General features: G+C 46.7%; 1 protein-coding gene across 3 annotated transcripts in view; it reads left to right on the top strand.

Annotated features, from left to right (window-relative positions):
• KHDRBS3 (KH RNA binding domain containing, signal transduction associated 3) overlaps window positions 1-19,038 on the top strand; it is a 107,860-nt gene extending 88,822 nt beyond the window's left edge. Inside the window, exons 8-12 of one of the 3 annotated variants that reach the window (XR_006416878.1) lie at window positions 8,649-8,707; window positions 12,778-12,927; window positions 13,844-13,988; window positions 14,436-14,495; window positions 18,804-19,038. Coding sequence is in view for 1 of the 3 variants with exons in the window: in XM_044452817.1 (XP_044308752.1) it covers window positions 8,649-8,707; window positions 12,778-12,869 (151 nt within the window). In the remaining 2 variants the exon portion in view is untranslated. Of the gene's footprint in view, window positions 1-8,648; window positions 8,708-12,777; window positions 12,984-13,843; window positions 13,989-14,435; window positions 14,496-18,803 lie in introns of those variants that run through there. The other 2 variants (XR_006416877.1, XM_044452817.1) reach the window with 2 other exon arrangements.
• The last annotated feature ends 328 nt before the right edge of the window (window positions 19,039-19,366 follow it).

Here is a 19,366-nt window from a genome sequence, read left to right as displayed (position 1 = left end):
CGGTTGGTCCTCCCGGCTCCCGGCCCCTGACTTGCCCCCAACCACGTCCTTGTTCTGCCCTCATGCCGTCTTCTGGTTCCTGACCTCAGCCTGTGCCCTGACTGTGATTTGGACTGACCAGTAAGCCCTGCCTTTGGACTCTGTCTTGCCTGCAGTTGCATCGCGCTGTTCCTGGCGCCTCAGTTGCGCTTGTCCTGCCTCTGGTCGCCCACGTCTCAGCCGTGGACCCTGGCGATGGGAAGCACCGTAAGCGTCCACTTGTCCTCATCAGGACTCCCCTTCTGACAGTCCAGGGCTCATGCACAGGATGTAACATGCAAGTGAAATGGTTTCTCTGGAGGAAAGATTTTGGGAGCTTTTCTCTCTCTCTCTCTCTATTTTATTTTATTTACTTATTTTTCAATTTATATCCTGCCTTTTTCCTACAAAGGGCCCAAGGCAGCTTACATCATTCTCCTTCCCCATCTTATCCCCACAACAACACCCCTGCGAGGTAGGTTGGGCTGAGAGTCTGACTGGCCCAGAGTCACCCAGCTGGCTCCATGACTGAGCGGGGACTAGAACCCGCATCGTCTGAGTCCCAGTCCCAGGCTCTTCACCACTACGCCACACTGGCTCTCTCTCTCTTTGGCATGCACAACTCTTAACTTAGTTGCTAGAGTAAGAAAGTGGGGGAGGCGTTTTGCGTTGGCCATCAGGTTTGTGGGCTTCCTTCAGTAAGACGCTGTTTGTTACTCCAGCCTTGTCCCCCTCACTCAGTTTAACATGGTCTGCCTTGCTTGGTTTTTGTACCAGTTCTTGAAATAGTGTACATGAAATTTACACACTGTGCGAACACTCTTACCTTGTGTACATGCAGGCATCGCTGTTTATTTCAGTAGAGCAAGGGATGGGGAACCTGTGGCCCTCTGCCTGTGCTGGACTGCAACTCCCATCAGTCCTAACCAGTGCAGGTGGCACTGGGAATGGTGGCCCTCCAGATGCCTTTGCCCATCTTCAGAAGAGGAGGCACACTTGGCTGCCCATTGTGCTCGATGGGACAGTCGTTCCAGATGGGAGAGCTTTGTGTAAGAGCCTGAGATGGAGGAGAAAAAAGCTCATGTCTTCTGTTGCTCCGTCTCACAGCCCATCACATTGTCCCACCCGAGCTGCACCTCTCCCCATATTTTGGCTTCCCCCCTCCACCTTACTAATTATTAAAAATAAAGTCAACAACTGCAGCTGTAAGCAAAGTGTAGCTTATTTTTGTGTTATATAAGAGCTGCAGAAACTGGACAGTTTTTGCCAGAAAATGGGACTACTTCCTTGATGCCGTGGAGGCTTCCACTCCGCATTGACTCCATTATGCACATAAAAACAATACTTTCAACTATTGTCATTTTGTCGTTTCATTGTTTCATTCAGTCCTCAAGTTCAAGTCTTGAACAGCATGTTTAAGTCCAGGGTCTCCAAATCAAAGTATCCTGAGTGTATTTGGTGTCGTGCTAAAATAAGCAGATTTCAAACAGATAATCCGAAGATTATCCTGTGTAGTTCAAACAATGTTTTGTAACAGCTTCATGAAGGAAGACATGGCATATTATTCTTAGGGATGAGAAAACACGAGAGCAAAACCTTTATGAACATACAGTCAGTGGTTATCCTAATCCCGTTCGTTTTTGTAGCTCATGGAAGAACCAGTAGCTCCAAGGAGCATCGGCTTGCTAGAACCGCCACCATGGAGACGGAATCGGGGATCAAATTTGACATTCATTGATGCTGCTTCTGGTGCCAGGCAGCAGCATCACTAATATACAGACTCTCAGAGTGTAAACGCGATGGGGTGAATTAATGGGGAAATTGCTGTGGCTGCTTATCAGATGGTCACGGCTGTGTTAATCGCAGAGGACAGGAGAGACAGTTTACTTGCAAAATCTAGACTGCCGCACACATTGTCGTTATATAGGCACGCGTCCTAAGTGTGTATGGTGTTTACCAGTGAGGACAAAATTGTCCTGAAAAAACCTGGTAATCATGCATACGTAGTCACTGGGGGAGCAGAACTGCTTGTAGCTTTCTTGGCATTGGTGTTGGGTCTTGGATGAAAGGGGCTCTTAGTTTACATAGGAGAAGGAAGACTTTTCCACAGAATCCCGCCGGGCAGCCAAGCTTCTTCAGTACTTTGCCTAGCTGTAACTCCATGGCTGTTGATTTAATGTGATTCGGCAGTTCTCTTTCTGTTTGACTGGATGCTTTGAACCTGAGGCTCTGCTTAGCCAGAATACTAAAGATTCTACCTTGACTGTTCCAGTTATTGCATGCAAGTGATCCATGTTAAGCATTGCATTGGAGGCCTTTGCAAAGATCATCCTGTCAGCAGATCTCCAGTAGTTCAGTGGCCAGAACAGATGACCCAGGAAACTTCCTGCGGTATAATAGCAACGCAGTCGCAGGAACTCCCAATGCTTCTGGCTTACCAGCTTGTCTGTTGCATTTCTCTACTGGCAGCTGGAGCTCTGGGCAGGCTGTAATGGGCAGGACATTTTGGAGAGTTTTCATTCATACAGTCTGCATACGTCAGAGACAGCTTGGTGGCACGCAGCGGCAGCTCAAGCTTCCCGGGTGGTTCAGCACAATTAAAACCATAAAATACTGTTAAATTAAGCATTTAATAAAACTTTTAAAAAGCATAAAATCTAAGTAAAACTCAGCATCTCTGTAAAGATTTAAGCATGCAATAATAGATGTAAAAACGAGAAAAACTGAAGTATAAAAAGCTTTAACGGAATACATAAATAGTCGTCTTTTGATCACTCCTAAGCAAAATCTCATTAACTGCGTGACCCTTTAGAGATCTCATATAGGAAGTCTTCTGTTTCTCTTCTTTTTCCTGTGCGTTGTGGAAAGAAGACGTTGTTTCACATTGTTATTGTTGTTTTCCCCTGGAGAAATGTCATTGCTTCAGGGAGAGCCCGTGTGGTGTGTTCAGAGCACCAGACTTGCCCTGGAGTGGGCAGGCCCATGTCCCCACTCGGCCACGATGCTCATTGAATGGCTCTGGATGACTCACAGCCTCATCTATTTATTTTTATTTCTTTGATTTGTTTCATTGTTATACCACCCAGTTGCCAAGACTCTCCGCTTCGCAGAGTTAAGGATAAAATGGCGAGGAGTGTTATAGGCATTGCCTTGGCTCCTTGGAGGAAAGGTGGAATTTAGCGGCAACAGGTAAATGCGCAAGTGAACTCTTCCTCCTCTGGGAAGCGGGAGACCTCTTGGCCCATTCCTCTGGGTTTTGGGGGCATCCTTCTTTGGATTGGTACGAGCTGCTGTTGGGGAAAGTGTTGGAACTGAAAGTGCAGCATACTGGATCAGAACCATTGTAGTCCTTCCGCAGTTAGAGTAATCCAGTTTATACTGCTAGCTTTTCTCCCCTCTCAAATGTTTGTCCCTTCTTTCTGCCTGCCGGATTAGTTGAAGAGTGAGAAATAGTGTGGACTGATTGATGGAGAAATCTGCATTGGAACAGCCAAATGAACTTCTAATACTCGGCTTCGTTGAAGCCTGGCAATGCTTCCTATGTAGAGGTATCTTTGTTTGTGTTGGTTGGTGCCCCTCGAGTCTTTTGCTGGAAGACAGTACAGAACAAACATAGATCTCCTCTCTCTCTCCAGCTTTTTCTAAACTGATTTTGGCGCATATTTATTCTTCATACAATAACTTCTCATTAGGATGAAAATGGCTTGCGATCCCATACCGCAGAGTAACTTCCGTTCAGTTACTTTGCTTGAGGGCATCGCTGGGAAAGGGAAAGGGTGGAGTTGTGTGTTGCTGCACACTACAGTGTGGCCTCTTCTGTCCTCCCCAGGCAGACACAAGACCCACCAGTCCTCTTACAGCCCACCGGGGTCTCCATAAACTATTTTTGTCACATTCCAGAGATGAAAAATGGGCACCAGCCAAGGCCAGAAAGCAACCTAGTTTTTGGTGGTTTCTTTGCACTGCAGAGCAATGCCTCCTTCCCTGTCGTCTTTAGTGTGCCCAGGTAATGGGCCTCCAGGGGTGTCACATGTGGCCTTTGGGATGCATAAAACTTGGTGTATCACTAGTTTTGTAGTCCAGCTGCAAAGTCCTTACCTGGGTGCTGCTCCCCCTCGTGAGCTCCTGGGTGTTTGGGGATTTTGTCTTCCTCTGCCCCTACCTTGCCCTACATAGACTCCCTGTGCCTTTCATGTTCTTTGCTGCTTTTCTTGCTGTCAAGATTGTTTTCCACTGGGCCTAGGTAGATAGTAGGCAATCCATAGAATATTTTCCTGTTCGTTCAAGTACCCTCGGAGGAAGTGTCCTTTCTAAGAGCCCCCTAATCGAAGTGGGCCTCAGGTTAGCTTCATGACTGCAGAGGTTACTGGTATTCAGAAAAAGAGGTTGAGAATGAGTTGGCGCTCACCCAACAGGGGCCCCTTCTTCAAGGCGGGATGAAGCTATGCAGCATCCCAAGTCTTTTGCCTGGCTTGCATCTCTGCTGGCTCGCATCTCAGTAAAGCATGGGCCATGTTCTCCATGGAGCGCTGTTGTAGGCCTAAGCAGGCAGGCGTTCCAGGGGGCAGACTTCACGGGGAGACATGCCAGGCAAAAGACAACTGGATGCTTCTGTGGATCCTTTTGTTTTCCCTGCAGAGCGGTGTGGGCTCCCTTGTGTGCAGGTGCTGGACATCTTTTCCCTAGTGCCACAGAGTAATGCATCTACAGGGGTCCCTTACATAAAGGAGAAGAGGGAGGGGGGATAGCAAAAACACCAGGGACAGGGGTTAGTTCCCTCATTCTGCACCAAGGAAAGTGTGCCCAGGCACAAATCTTTGAGAGGGACAGCAGATCTTCAGTTCTCTTTCCCCTCTTGAAGGCTGCCTTGGATCCTTCCCAGTGGATGGCGAGAAGCACCAGATTTGGGGTTTGGTTGTGTCCTGCAAGGCTGCCACCTCCCATGTACCAGCTCTTCCGCTTGTCTCCTTTGCCTCCAACAAGATGCGGAGACCAAATTCTTGATGGATGCGGAAGGCAGCACCCTCCTTCCTGGGCCTGCTCGCATCCTTCTCTCAGTGGCATTCAGCTTCTCACCTTGCTTCTGTGGGGCAGCTGAATGCTTCCTGCAAGGGAGAAGCTCATTTCGTCTGCCTGAAGGACATATTTCCCCTTTCTTCTGCCAGGATGGGGCTGACCATGTCAAGGAAAAGCAACTGGCCACTGTTCAGTCCCCCCTTCTCTCCCTCGATCTGTAGCCTCTGGCAGGTCTCTTAAGCCCATTTTAGGCTCCACCCCTGTACAAAGAGCAAAACGTACAAAGCACAAAACACTTTTTTAAGGTGAGAACACTGGTGGGCATGTGCAGAGTGTTGTCTTTCAGACAGAAAGCTTCTAAAAATTATTTATTTTCAGTTGGTTGGACATTGATGACCAATGCCTTGGACATGATGCAGCTTGTATTCCCCTTTGACAGCTCGCACCTCAGAAGCAAATCTTACACAAAACAGGGAAAAACAGCCCCAAACTTTTTCCTCCTTCATCCCTCTAGCTAGGAAGACAACATTTGGGCCAGGGCCAGTGAAAGGCTGGCCAGGGCACCCCTCTGAACCCGCTCAGCCTTCCAGGTATCTATTCCTGCTTTCTGCGGCTATCTTCCGTGACCATTTCATATTTAATAAGCAGCTTGGAGCATTTCAGCCTGACTGTCAAGGAAAGGCTGCGGGAGCGTCATTCAATTACATGTAGGACGGGCTGGGCAGGCCCACAGAATGGCAGGCCGCACTCTGGCAAACATCTCCAGTCATCTCACATTGTAACTTTTTGATGTGATTATTGGTGCTGAAGGCTTCGCCAGCTAATAACATTTGAGGGGTTTTCATATACCTTCAATGTAAATAAGTGACTTTTCCTCCCGACCAAGGATTATTGGTTTTGCTGCTTACACGCCATGAAAGGCAAGTCATTTTTGGTTTAACAGGCTCTTAGGTTTGTAAAATGAAGCCCAGACAAAGTAATTCTGACAGGATTGACAGGTGGGGGAAAGGGGGCTCAGCTGCTTTAGGCCTGCAGCCTTGATGAGTCCTGCAATAAGTAATCAGATACTGTACGGAATGATGACAAATGTCAGTTTGGGATTCTCTATCTCAGGATGAGTGTTTTTCTGTGCGTTTTTCCGGGGGGCCTGTGCTGGTCAGAAGAGCTACTGCTGGTGCGGCTACTGAGGGGATGTTTGGCGCAGAGTGCAGATCGCTTGGGGAAATGCTGCTTCAGATTCTTCTGGGAAACTGACTAGGGGTTCTTCACTCAGAAGACCCAGAATGGTGGACACAGCCAGCCTCTCCTTCCACGATTAGTGTCAGCTGAGAGCGCTTCCCCAGGCAGGATTACTGTGAAGCTCAGCATCCCATGTTAGGCAAACCGCATGACGCAGCGCAACACACTGTGGTAGATGAATCTTACATGGAAAGAGTTTTCTGGCAGGAGACTTGGACTTTCTGCAGAGTGAGACATCATGTGAGAACCCTGCATGGTCTTAGCCTAGTTGTCTCCACAGTGAGTTAGAGGGAGCACCTGGGGCTCTGTGGCAGCGATAGGAAGTTTAAGGTGTGATTCCTGCATCTCTTAGTTCATTAGAAGGGTTTAGCTGGTCAGTGACCAATGAGAACCCCTTCATTCTTTAGCCCCTTCATGTTTGCACCATTCTGAAAGGCACACCATCATTAAACTGGTTGATTCACTGATGGGGGGAAAGGATACAGAGCTGCCATGTACTTCTTAGGCATGATCCACACAACAACCAAAGAGGGGGCCATTTTGGCCATGGTGCCATGTCCATGTCCTCCCCAGGAAGGTTCACCTGGCACCAACATTGCTTTCCTTCAGAGGCTAGGAGAAAATCTTTAATCCCCTGGGCTTTCAGAGCATAATTCACATTTTAAGATATTGCAGATTTTCTGGTGGTTTTGTTGATGTCGGCTTATCTTTTGGTAGTTTTAATTTGGAAGCCTTTCTGGAATCAAAACTGGTTAGAGTTTGGGACCTGGATACCTAAAGGAACGCCTGCTTCCATATTTGCCCTCCCACCCCTTGAGATCGGCAGCAGAGGCCCTCCTCCGGGAGCCCTCCGGGAGAGTCATCGGGAAGCAAAGTACCCGGAGGAGGGCTTTCTCTGCAGTGGCACCCCATCTGTGGAATGCGCTCCCCAGAGAGGTCCGCCTGGCACTGTCGTTATTTATTTTTCGGCGCCAGACCAAGACCTTTTTATTCAAAAAGTATTTTAGCAATGTCAAATATTTATAGGTTTTATTTGTGCAGTCAGGGTGTTTCCGGGTTTTAACAGTATTTGTTAAATTTATTTATTTGTGTGAGCCATCCCGAGGCTATATACCAAGGGGATGGCATACAAAAACTTTAATAAATAAATAAATAATAGAGTATCTAAATATTTTAAATGACTCTACTTTACATGACTGTGATATATCCAGTTCTCTTATGAATGTTTATAGCTGCCTGGTTATTAACCCAAGAAATGTCTGCTCCAACTGGGAGTGGCTCTTGAAAGATTCCCAGCCCTATTCCTAAGTCCCTGCTCGGACTGGAGATGCTAAAGAGTTTGGGATCTTCTGCATTCAAGATGTGTGCCCCACCTTTGAGTGGTTACCCTTAGGGAAAAACTATCCTTCCAGCATTCAAGCTTTGGAATCATGATTGCCAGCCACAAAATATACCCAGTGTTGATGAAAGCCAGGTTCACATGGTCACTGAGAAAAAGAAACCATGGTGCATGGAGGGGGAATCAGAACCCTGTTCTCCCCTGCAAAGGAGGGCAGGATGTGCTCCAACGGAGCAAAGCTCAGGGAACCCAGGTTCCATTTGGATGCCAGGAAGCACTTCCTGACAATCAGGACCCCGAGGGTGTGGAAGGGGCTCCCACGGGAGGTGGCTGAGGCCCCATCGGTGCGGGTGTTCAAGGATAGGCTGGACATGCACATGGTGGGCATGTCGTGAGCGGAGCCTGCTGGTGCCGGAGGTCAGACTAGATGGCCCGGGGGGTCCCTTCTGACTCGCTCTGTTTCTATGTTTCTATGCATCCTTTTCCCCATTCACACAGCCTGTCATTGGCCTGCTTTCCCTCATGGTCCATGGGGTGGCGTACTGTCTGAATCTGGCAATGTTCATGATGGGGAATGGCTTTGAAACCACTGCAAAGCTCTACAGCAAGCCATGGGATTGGGGTGGGGGGGCGAGGGGGCACCCTTGCCACATGCCTCAAAGTTAGGATGGCAGGCAACCTGCAACCTGCATCCTGCAAGAGAAATCAGGCAAATGGTGGCACACACGGCTGGCATGCAGCCCCCTTTCCTCAGCGATCATGTGACCCTGGCCGGTGTGTGCGAACTTGCAAACGGTTCACGATTGATAGAAAGATTATCCTCAGGTGCTCGACTTGTAGTGCACAATAAGTGGGACCGGGGGGGGGGGGGATTCTGTATGGCTCAAACTCAGCAGTAGCTCCTCTCTGTTTCTGACGGAACGGGGAGAATGAAGCTGCAGGAGACAAGTTATTCTTCTCTCGAGCCATTAGGGAGAGGGGGAGCTGTAACTTAACCTTTTCTTACAGCTGGATTCTGTTTGCTCTTTCCAAACAGCGGGGCCGATTACTACGATTACGCCCATGGGCTGAGTGAGGAGACATACGATTCTTACAGTGAGTAACTATAATGTGCTGGAAGTTCCTTTAAGTACAGAAAGAGGCTCTCAAGCATTTTGGATGTGCAGCCTTTTACCAAAGCCTTGCTTTCACACACTTCGAGAGTGGCCTCGGATGATCAGCCCTGGAGTGGTTGATTAAATTTTGTATGGCATGAACGAAGTGGATGGGGAGAAGTTTCGCTCCCTGTCTCATAGTCCTCAAACTGGGCGTTATCCCTCAAAGCTGAATGGTGGGAGAAAGCTGGCCAGACAAACCCAAGAAATGCTTTCACACACAGGGCGCTGCTACACTATGGAATTGGTGGTGGCCACCATTAGTCAGTTCTAAAGGGGGTCAGACGGGTGTATGAAGGAGGAGGAGACTCTCAAGAGCCGCCGGTCATGAGGGCCACCAACTACCTCCAAGCCAAGGGCAGATGCCTCTGGATGCTTGCTATCCCTGCTGGAGAAGGCTGCTTGTTGTGATGCTGTACTGTATCTCCCGCATCGGAGGCAGCGTGTGACTTGGGGAACAGGAGCTGGAGGCGATGTGGCCCTTGTGTCCTGCTTGTGGGATTCTCCCGGGCATCTGCTGGCCACGTGCGAAACAGAATCATGCTCTGCTAAGGCCCCAGACCGTAGGAAGAGCCCCGCTGGGTCAGACCAAGCCCTTCTGCAAGTGCTTCTCCTTCTGTCAATCCTGCCACTTACCACCTTGTGGCAACCGGACTTTGCAGCCGAAAGAATGCTGTGCTGTGCCTGTGAAGGGCCAAGGCTGCTCTGGCCTCGACACGCTGGAACCGGCTGGGCTCGAAGTGGCCAGCCATCTCGTCTTTTGAATACCGATGCAACACGGCTGCATGGCTCTCTTTGAGGCTCGACAGGCAGAGCAGAGCAGCTTTCAAACAGACTTACCTGCAGCAGGGAGAAGGGCATCCCATGAGACGCATGGATGTGAGACACACTCCACTTGTTGCTGTGGAGCTGAGTGGGTAAACAGTAGCACAGTCGCCAGCAGCCAGCACCCCTTGCCCTGATCGCTCATGCAGCGCTTCCTTCTGTGCACGGTGCTGAGCCAGGTCAGGTCTCCTCAAGGGCCCCAGCAAGCAGTCTGCTCAAATTCAAAACAGCCTTTCTGGTTTTTCTCTTGTCAACGAATCATTTTCCTACCTGCACTCACCTGCCTTTGATCTCCCTGGCATAGTACTCCCTGTGCTAATGGGAATAATGCAATCATTATACAGGCCATTTGCAAAGTAACCTAAATTCAGAAGAGTGGTCTCGAAGTCTACCGTCCAAATTTTGACAGAGGGGAGAGTAAAAGAGGGAAGAGACCCAAGTAGGAAGGGATTAATAGATGCAAATACATTTCCCACATAATTAGGCTTGGTTTCGGTTGAGAGAGGATGGCCAGTGGTAAAGAAGAAGATTGCCCAGAAAGGGAGTTGGGCTTGATGTAGGCACTGATGGGAGTAGCAATGTTGGCCCCACATACGACTGGGAAGAGCAGCCCCTTGGAGGAAAGGGCTCCGGCTGAGTTCTTCGCAGCTGTGGAATGAGGTGGCCACGCGTGTAGAACAGCAGAGCTGTGGTGTGTTGTTTGAGAGGTCGTGTGGGAAGCTCCTGCCGGCTTTTAGCATGCCCGGCTGCCGCCTACGTCTCCTTGGGCTCATGTCAGGAGCTGTGCAGCTACCCTCGGCCTCGTTCTGAATTCAACTTCTCCGTTGAATCAGAACCCAGCTTTGAACAGTTTTGGCTTGGCCTACAGGCATTTTCAGCACCGTAGGTTTGCTTCTCTGTGCCACTTCGACAGATTCAAGCAGGAAGTCATCACACATAGATTATGAAAGGCGTTTTAAATGGGCAGGAGACAGTGGAAGAGCGAGGGCAGTTGATAAAGCTTAACTCGCAGAGCTGAAACGACACGCTAATCACGAGGACTAATTTTAAAAAATTAAAAGCACGCAAGTGTAGTGGTGACAGGTTTAATTAAAGAAATCTGTTATGGATTAGTCACACAACGCATGTTGAGAGACACCTTTGCTTTGGGGATAAAAGCCAAACCTTTGGCTAGAGATCAGCGGGACTCAGACTTCGATCAGGCATGATGCTGAATGCCTGCATGCGCGCACACACAAACACACCACGACTTGCTTGTTGTCAGGGCGAGTGACTCATAATTTTCTCGCTAATGGATATAGTAACATTTTTCGGGGACATGACGGATAAGCATTTTCTGGGGACTCTTTGAAGTGCAGTGGATTTAAAAAGAGAGCGAGAGAGAGAGAGAGACGCATCTCTTCCCTCAAGCAGCTGTGCCCCTCGACTTGGGTTTGTTTGTCATATTAAATGGTTCCCCCACGCAGGACCGTCTGCGTGTCATGAGCAGAACGGTGCACCATTCACCTTGAAGGGAAGCAGCTGATTACACAGTTGTATCAAAAGGGAAAGGTCGCCCCGAGCCTCCTTTTGGCCCCTCGCAACAGGCTAAATTGGTCTCTGTGGGCTTGCGTGGCTTTGATCCTTTTATGCTTCGGCTTGAAGCGGAGCTGCCTGGCAGCAGGGGCCGGCTTCGGCTTTCCTCGGCACAGCAGACGCTTCCACACGGAGGCCTGCAATGTGCTTGGCGCAGACACATCAAGCGAGGCACCCAGAGGTTGCCGGACCCTTCCTTCCAGACCGACTGTGTTCCACTCTTCCCGGCCCACTGCGGCCACCAGTGCTGTGATGCGTCGCCTGGGGAAGCGCCCCATTAAAAATGCGGATGAGAGTGCCGGTCGGGCATTTCCACTGCTCTGTAATACGGGTGTGTGGCTCTGATGGTGCTCCTTTGCCACAGTGTGTGGCCCTCCAGATAGCCTGGCTTTCCAGCCAGCATAGCCAATGGGGGAGGGATGATGGGAGGTGAAGGCCGAAATATTGGCGGTCTGCAAATTGCCCACCCCTCCTCCACCAGCTTCACTGGTCATCCGTGTCTTTCTGGGCTCGGCTCTCAAACCACTGGTGGTCTGGACCCTTTGGTGGCCTGCACCTGCGTGTCGCCTTGGCCGCTCCTCCTCCTGCCTTCATAATAGCCCTCCTGAGAGCTTCATTCAGTTTCCAAGGTAGCTCTCTAGATACATGACAGCCGGGAACTAAGAAAAGGCCTTTTAATGGTGCCCTGGATCTGACTTTCTCCCAAAGGAAGCATTCCTCTTGCCATCACTGCTTGCCTGTGGAAAAGTTTTAAAGAAGGTTTTATCTCCATGAGCTTTCTTGAGGTACTACTTCTTTTAAAGGGTGTTAATGCTACAGTTGTTTTTAAACTTCTGTGAGCTATTATAGATTAATTTGTTTTACTCTTGTTGGCCGTTGCTTTTTCTGCAAACAGCTTTCATTAGAAAAAAATGTGTTATTTCTCTGAACTCTTGTCCCTTTTTGTTTGTTCGCTTGTTTTGTTGTTGATGAACCAAACTACTAACTTGCAGTTAAGGAGATTTTGAATCGCACATTTGTATACTATTTGTACAAATAGAACAACTACAAATAGTACAAATGCAAATTTGTACAAATACAAATAATTTGTATACTATTTTTTCTCTAGCAAAAGTCACATAAACCATTCTTCTTTGCTTTGTCATTCCATTCTGTACTTTCCTTCTTTTTTCCTTCTATTAAAATATTTTATAGACTACCCTGCAGCCATAAAATTGTTCTTAAAAGGGGAAAGATTGAAACTGGGTATATAAGTGCATCTGGAGAAAATAGGAAGCTTCAAAAGGTTACTTGGAAGAAATCAGTTTCCTTGAAGTCTCAGGCTTACTTTTTACTCAGGAGATAGACTTGTGCCTGGATTTTACCAGGGGGCTCAGATAGTCGAATGCTTTTCCACCCAAAAGTTAGAGGAGCATTCCATGGAAGCCTCCACTTGCAACCTGAGATGGCATGGTCTGGAAGCTCAGGCCTCTGGGAGAAACCAGCTAGACCTTTTCTGTCATGCAAGATGGCTTGCAAGCCTTCTCCTCCAGTACCAAATTGTTGTGAAACTATGTCACAGCGGTTTGTAGGAAAACCACTACTGAACTGTGTTTGCGCTTCTTATTTCAGGACAGGAAGACTGGACCAACTCAAGACACAAGGCACCTCCGGCGAGAACAGCAAAGGGAGCCTACAGAGAGCAGCCATATGCCAGATACTGATTATACTGTCTGATGTTGTGAAATACCCAATCTCCACCAGTCCTGTATACTGTTCAAAGTAATTTTTTTCTATGAACAATCCCTTTTTATTAAAATCAAAGTGCTTAATCTGAATGGACGGACTGAGCTTAATCTATTTTTTGCCGAATGAAAAACCTGGACAGGAAGACATGAAACGAGGAGCTTTGTTATTTCCAGATTGTATTTGGAAAAAAAAAAAAAAATAGGCGATCAAAACACACAAAAAAGAGAAAAAAAAATAACCTTTGATTAACTAGTGTTAAAAACAGCTAGGTTTACTAAATATGTTAATCCATTATTTTAACCTAAGCGTAACCTTTTATTTTAAAGGTTTTCAACAATTTAGTTCTTATAGTTTTATCTTTCAACCATTTTGCTAGTTTTTCTCTTGCAAACATGCGTAAAAAGAGAAGCAGATCACAAATGCAAATAATGTGGTATTTTGTAACTCGAGTCTTGAAATGTTCTGTAGTGTTAAGCAAAGTTTAATCTTGCTTGATACTAAATAAACTTTTGAAAGAAAAATCAGTGTGTGTGAGAGTATGCATTATTTATTTAAAAACCTTCATAAATAGTAGTAAACAGAGAGGGAGTGATTAACCATGATCAACATAAAATGGCTCCTACTAAAACATTGTGCTACTTCTTTTTTTTTTTTTAATAAAATGGTATAAACCTAAAGGTTCATTTCATTATATATATATATTTATACTTCCACCTATACACACAATATAGTCTTAAAGGCTTTTTTAAAGGAAATATCCAAATGGTATTGATCTGCTGGAATGCCACATTTTAAAAACAAATTCTTGGTTTAAAATAGTTAATGCATTTTCTGAAACAAAACAAAACAAAGATAAAAAGAGACAAACACCTGTGACCTAGTTTTCATCTTGTTGAGCATTTCTTCACTAGTGCAACATTGGATTTTTTATTTTCTTTTGTTTTTTGAGAATTTTGGTACCTTAATGACAACCTCGCTCCGTGCTGGAAGCAATAAACACAAAGCTTTTAAAGACTTTCTGACTTGACTAATTGCGGTCGCTTTCGTCAGAGGCAGAGGATGTGTAACCCTTAAAACGGTCTTCATTTGCAAAGGTAAATAAATCAAATAAGATTTTAATCTCACTTAATTTATCTTAATATAACCAATAAAAGCAGGGAAGAGTACCAATTAGCAAGTTCTATTTTAGATTATAGGGAGAGGTTTTAAGATAACCACCTAAAATTTCATATTAAAAAGTTTAATTTGTTCTAGTCATCTAAAAAGCCTTAGCTTGGTCAGTTTAATTCGAGCAAATTATTCCCTATTAAACAAATGTAAAACCTCATAACTAGTAACTTGTAATCCTAGCATTTATGGACAAATAATGTAACTAAGAACTTAAAACATTACAAATGCTTTTTTTTTCTTCTAAAGCTTTTTTAATGGTTGGTTTTATGTCTTTTAGTTGTGATATTATGAATTGCTTTCTCTTTTATCTGCTTTAGATTTTAGAGTCTAGAGTTTTTTGGTTAGTAAATAGATTTTTTTTCTCTTATCAGGAAACATGGAATGCCATGGAAAGCCAAGAGGATGCAAAACCTGTTTCTGTTGATATTTCGGTAGGTACCCATCCTGATTTTAAGGTGTGGTTATTGAAGTAGCTGGGGTGTACTATCCAAAACTGTCACAGCTGTGCTGGAATTAATGTTGCCCAAGCATAAGGCAACATTAGAGCAACCTCATTAGGGCCTGCCAGGCAAAAGCAAAAAGCAGCCGCTTGCCACCAAATTTTAACAGCTAATTGCTGCTTTTCCTAACAAGCCCTAATGAGAATGTGGCAGTTTATACTGGTGTTGTGGTAGCATTGGATATGGCCCAGGGAAGCAGTCTGTAATTTGTGCACTGCATTTCCGTTCATATTGTGTCTTTCTCCCCACCCTTGGAATGGGTGTGCAGGCGAATCTGCAAACAGAAATCAACGTAAATCAACAAGCTGTAATTTATCCTTCAGGGCTCCTCCATGATGCTCCATTAGTGACTGAATTCAGACGTCATGCCAAGACTTTGATTTACATCTCAACCTGCATCAGCTCTTGAACCGTTATTTGCAAGGGAATGCCAGAGTGCACCTTGGCAGCGTGGTTCGAAGCTGGTTTGCCAAACACAGTTTGTTCTGTTCTTGCACTTAATGTATGGTTTCCCAGGCCATAGTTAAGGTGATCCTTCTTGCTCAGAAGGCTTACCATGTACCATGGAAGTGAAACTGAGTTTAACAGGTCCAGCATAGAGTAGGTGGGAAACAAAAGCAGACAAGGAGATGTTGTGTTGTTTCACCGATAGGCATTTGAATGTCCAAACTGTGCTTTGGATTTTTATGGTGGCTTTCATGGTTTGGAACAATGTCTGAATTGAGCCAGTCTGTTGCATCTTTCCTCCAAAAATGGATGTCATGAGAGGTTGTGTAGCTTCAGACTGCATTCTGGACCTGAAGCCTAGGATGGTGCTTGAAACACACACCTCCCTTCTAGTTCTCTTGGCCCCATGTCCAGAAACATTCCTTTTTAACAAAAAAGGAAGTGAACACTGCTTTGCATGACCAATGAGCGAGCACAGAAGAACATGTATGAAGGTTATCGCTGCGCTGTCACTCCCTTGCCCAGAATTTCTGGCAGCAGCACAACAGTTTCAGGCAGCCGCTTTAGCCAGTCCTATTTTGTGGAAAAGTTCACAAAATAGGAGCATCTCACTGGGATGGGATGTGTGTGTTGCATTAAAAAAGGGATCTGACCCAAGGAAAGCTCAGTTCGGTTACCTGCATATATTACGATTTAGCGTGACTGCTTTTATCTTGCACATTATTTTTCTCACTGTTCTTGGGTGGCCATGAGAACAGTCTAGGTGCTGCAGGAGGAATGCTTAGCTGAGGTTCAGCAGGCATGTTGTGCACCTTTTAAAGGCAGGATACGGAGCCTGAACTCTGCTGGCTAAATCTCACTGCAGCCCTTTCTCTAGATGATGGTTCCTTTGGTAACTTCCCACCTTTTGCACAGTCTTTTCTCTCTTCTGAAAAGCTGAAATGCTGCTCTTCAGTCTTAGTGGCTGGAAGTAAAATTCACTGATATTTCTGGCTCTGCCCTTTTGCTTTTGGCCCTGGGAAGCAATTCCTACAGGCTTCTGCGAAATGCAATTAGTTCCTTGGGCTGAAAAAAGATTCAGCACCTTCACTTTGAGGCAGAGCTTTACACTCCTTTAGTACTATAAACTGTTTTTTAATCTAAAAAGCGGCATTTGTTTATTAATCCAGTGAGGCAGCCTTGTTGACATGCTTAGCAAACAAGCCACAACCCTCTGCGCACCATGGTTTCCAGTGGTTTCTCAACCAAGCTGACAACCCAGCCGTGCCCAGCTTGGATGGCGCAGCAAGCCAGGGTGGCCACACCCCAAGCTGGAATATTCTAAATGGCCCCTGACCCAGGCCATGGTGCAACGCAGTGGGCATGTGAGCCAGCCCATTCAGTGTCCTCCAGCAGCAGAGCAAGCCCAGAAGAGATTCCAAGCAGGCCTCAGGTAACACTCCTTAAACCCAGTAATAATAGAGGTGTTTTGTCACATAGTTCCCTTTTCATTTGCAAGGAGCTGTGGGCAGTGTAGGTGGCCCGTAGCCCAGCTGCCAGTTTTGGGGTCTTCTTAACAACCCTGTGAAGTAGGTTAGGTCCAAGGCCCACAGCTCTCCCCAGTCACGGTCAAGCACTGGTCCCCTCGGATTCTTCGGGAGTGAGGGAGTGGCAGCAACTCAGCAAGTGTGTGCCATCTTTCTTTTGACAATTGCCTGTTAGCCTGTGGAAGAAATTGCACACTGAAAGGCAGGCCTGTAATAGCTGCTCAACAGGTGAGAATTGCCTTCAAGTTACCGCTTAGTGCGGAAAGTACCCGTTCTTTCGTGCCTTCGGTACGCCAGGAGAGCTGACAATCGGTGCAAGCTGACATCACCAGCCAGCGAGCGTTAAGCGGGTGTTACGAACAGGGACCGGGCCTGAGTCAAGCCTCCATCTGGCCTTCCGTTCAGTGCCTTGTGAAGGGCTACAAGATTGCACTGGCTTGAAGCCAGAGCTGCAGGTGCAACTTGGAAGGTGTTGCTGCTGCATTTTGGGCAGGCGGTCGCTGCCCCCGCCAGTACACCGTGGGTGTCCAGAATGCGGAGCCTCTGTCTTCTTCAAAAGCAGCCCAGCTTCCAGGGAACATGGAAACCTCCTGGGGGTGGGGGGGGCCACCACCCAACAATTAGTTTGCAAAGCATTGTGGGTGGTTCGCATGTTCTCCTGCGCTCGCTCATTGGTCGTGCAAAGCAGTCTCCTCTTCCATTAGAACTGCAGTATGGGCACTGCCTGCACTCGGGAGCCAGAGTTTTAGAGGTGAAATGACTTGACCTAGAGTGGCTGTTTGCGCACAAACCATCGCTTGATGTCAAAGGCACGGGATGATGCATGCATGTGTATTTGTTCTACCGTTGCTCTCTTACAGTACAGTAAGATAAGCGCTTGTTGGGTTTGGTCAGAGGTTTCACAACTTTCCAAAAGATAAAAGTTAATTTCAGAAATACAAAATCTCAGAAATTACAAAGTCAGAACCTAGAAAAATAAAACTTGGGAGCAATGAATACGGTTTACTAAAATACATGGATAAATTCTGCAAATCGAAGCATCATTACAAACTGCTAGTTCTGAAGTAATTCTTGAGATTGGCAAACCGGCAAACCCTATGGGTCATTTATATGAATATACGTCATATACTTTGCTTAGAGAGCCCCATCAGGTTTTTCAGTGGTCAATAAATTTATAAATTAAAAAAATACATTCATCCGTATCAGACAATAGATGACTTTCAGAAATGAGCCTCGCATGGAAGTGGGCCCAAATGGAGACAAGGTATTTCCTCAGTCATGGTCCAGGTCTGACCACTGAGCCGTGGCCCTGTCTGGCCTTCCCCAGCAGGCCTGGTCTTGCCCACCCCCAGCCTCTGGCTGTTCGGCAGTTTTCAGCTTTCCGGTTTTTCTGTATTCCATGAAGTTGAAACACCTCTCCTGAGGCTTAGTGCCTGGTAGCAAGGACTTTAAGCTTATATATGTTGTTGATGTTTGAATTTTTGGCTCACCCTCCACTAGAATGCAGCCTGTGAGAGCTCATCCAAAACTGCATCTGACAGAGGTTCCCTAAGCTTGGCTTAAGAGATCAGGCCGCTTGCCCCACTGGACAGTTTTTCCTTCTCTTCATCCCAGAGTTGCTTCCTTCTCCCTCCCTCTGCTTGGCCCAGGCCCAGCCGCTCAAAAAGGAGCCAAACAGAGAATGCCCATGATGCCCGGTGGACAGAAGGTCCGATCGCTACTGTGCTGACCAGAACAGGTTAAACTTGTTTAACTTTCAGGAAGTTTATTTAAAGTGGGGAAGCACTGAAGCCTGACCTGCTGCTGCAGCATTGTCCCCTCCTGCTTCTTTCTCCTACCTGTGCAGGTGAGGTCTCCATGGCATTTCCCCAGCAATGCTGGCTGCAATACACTGGGAGTCCGAGGTCTTTTTTCTGTGTAAACATGCAGGGCATAAGCAAGTGATTACGGCACAGCTGATCTTATGCCCACTAGCATAAAGTCGGGCCTACTGATGGGGTACCTCCTTTCTTTTTCATCTCCCATGAAGGAGATGTTAAAGGGTGAGACTCACATGCCTTTTGCCGACTTTAAACCATTGGTCAACAGTACCGTGGCTCTGCTGTTTTCCTTCGGAAGTACTTGCAGCAGGTTTCCCCAAATAAATAAGTCACATTTCTAATTGTTGCTTTCAACCACCTACAATGAGATCATCCCCATAGGGTCACCCGTAATTGCTGGGTCCAAGAATATATACATCTGTGTCTTTTGTTCTGCTGTTTTCCAGGGACTCGGCTCGCTCTCGTGGACAGATTCAAAGTACAACCCTCACCGACGTGCCTCAGAAGCATTTGCCAGCAGCTATTTCAAACTCCAGTTTGATTTCCTTTTTATGCTACCTGCTGTAATTCTGTAACTTGTGCAGCTTTTCAGACCTCAGTTTTAACTCTCGCATGTTTATTCATTTAAGTCGTGTAACTTTGTGAAGGTGTTAATAAAAGAGTTTTCCATTTCTTTGTGCAAAGAAATATTGATTCTTCACCAGACTCCTGTAGTTTTTGCACTGCCAGAGGAACCAGCAAGGGGGTGGGGGTTCTGCTTCCAACTTGCCCGTTACTGGAAGGGGCTTATCTATTGTGTATGCAGCTAAGGCAAGTAAACAGAGGAATGTGTGGCAGCAAATACTTTGGCTCAAGGTAAACAGATACGCCTGGAGCATGAGGCAACATAGGGAGAAGGGTGTTTGAAGGGGAAAAACCACTGCATAATTCCCTGCTGTTGGAAACATCACGTGACCTTTCCTATCACGATTTGTGAAGCATCCCTGCCCCATAGCAAGCCTGCCAGCAT

This window comes from Varanus komodoensis, unplaced genomic scaffold (genome assembly GCF_004798865.1).
Source record: "Varanus komodoensis strain SLA01 unplaced genomic scaffold, ASM479886v1 scaffold75, whole genome shotgun sequence".
NCBI lineage: Eukaryota > Metazoa > Chordata > Lepidosauria > Squamata > Varanidae > Varanus > Varanus komodoensis.
Note: the sequence above shows the minus strand (reverse complement) of the source record. Positions and strands in the feature narration are given on the sequence as shown.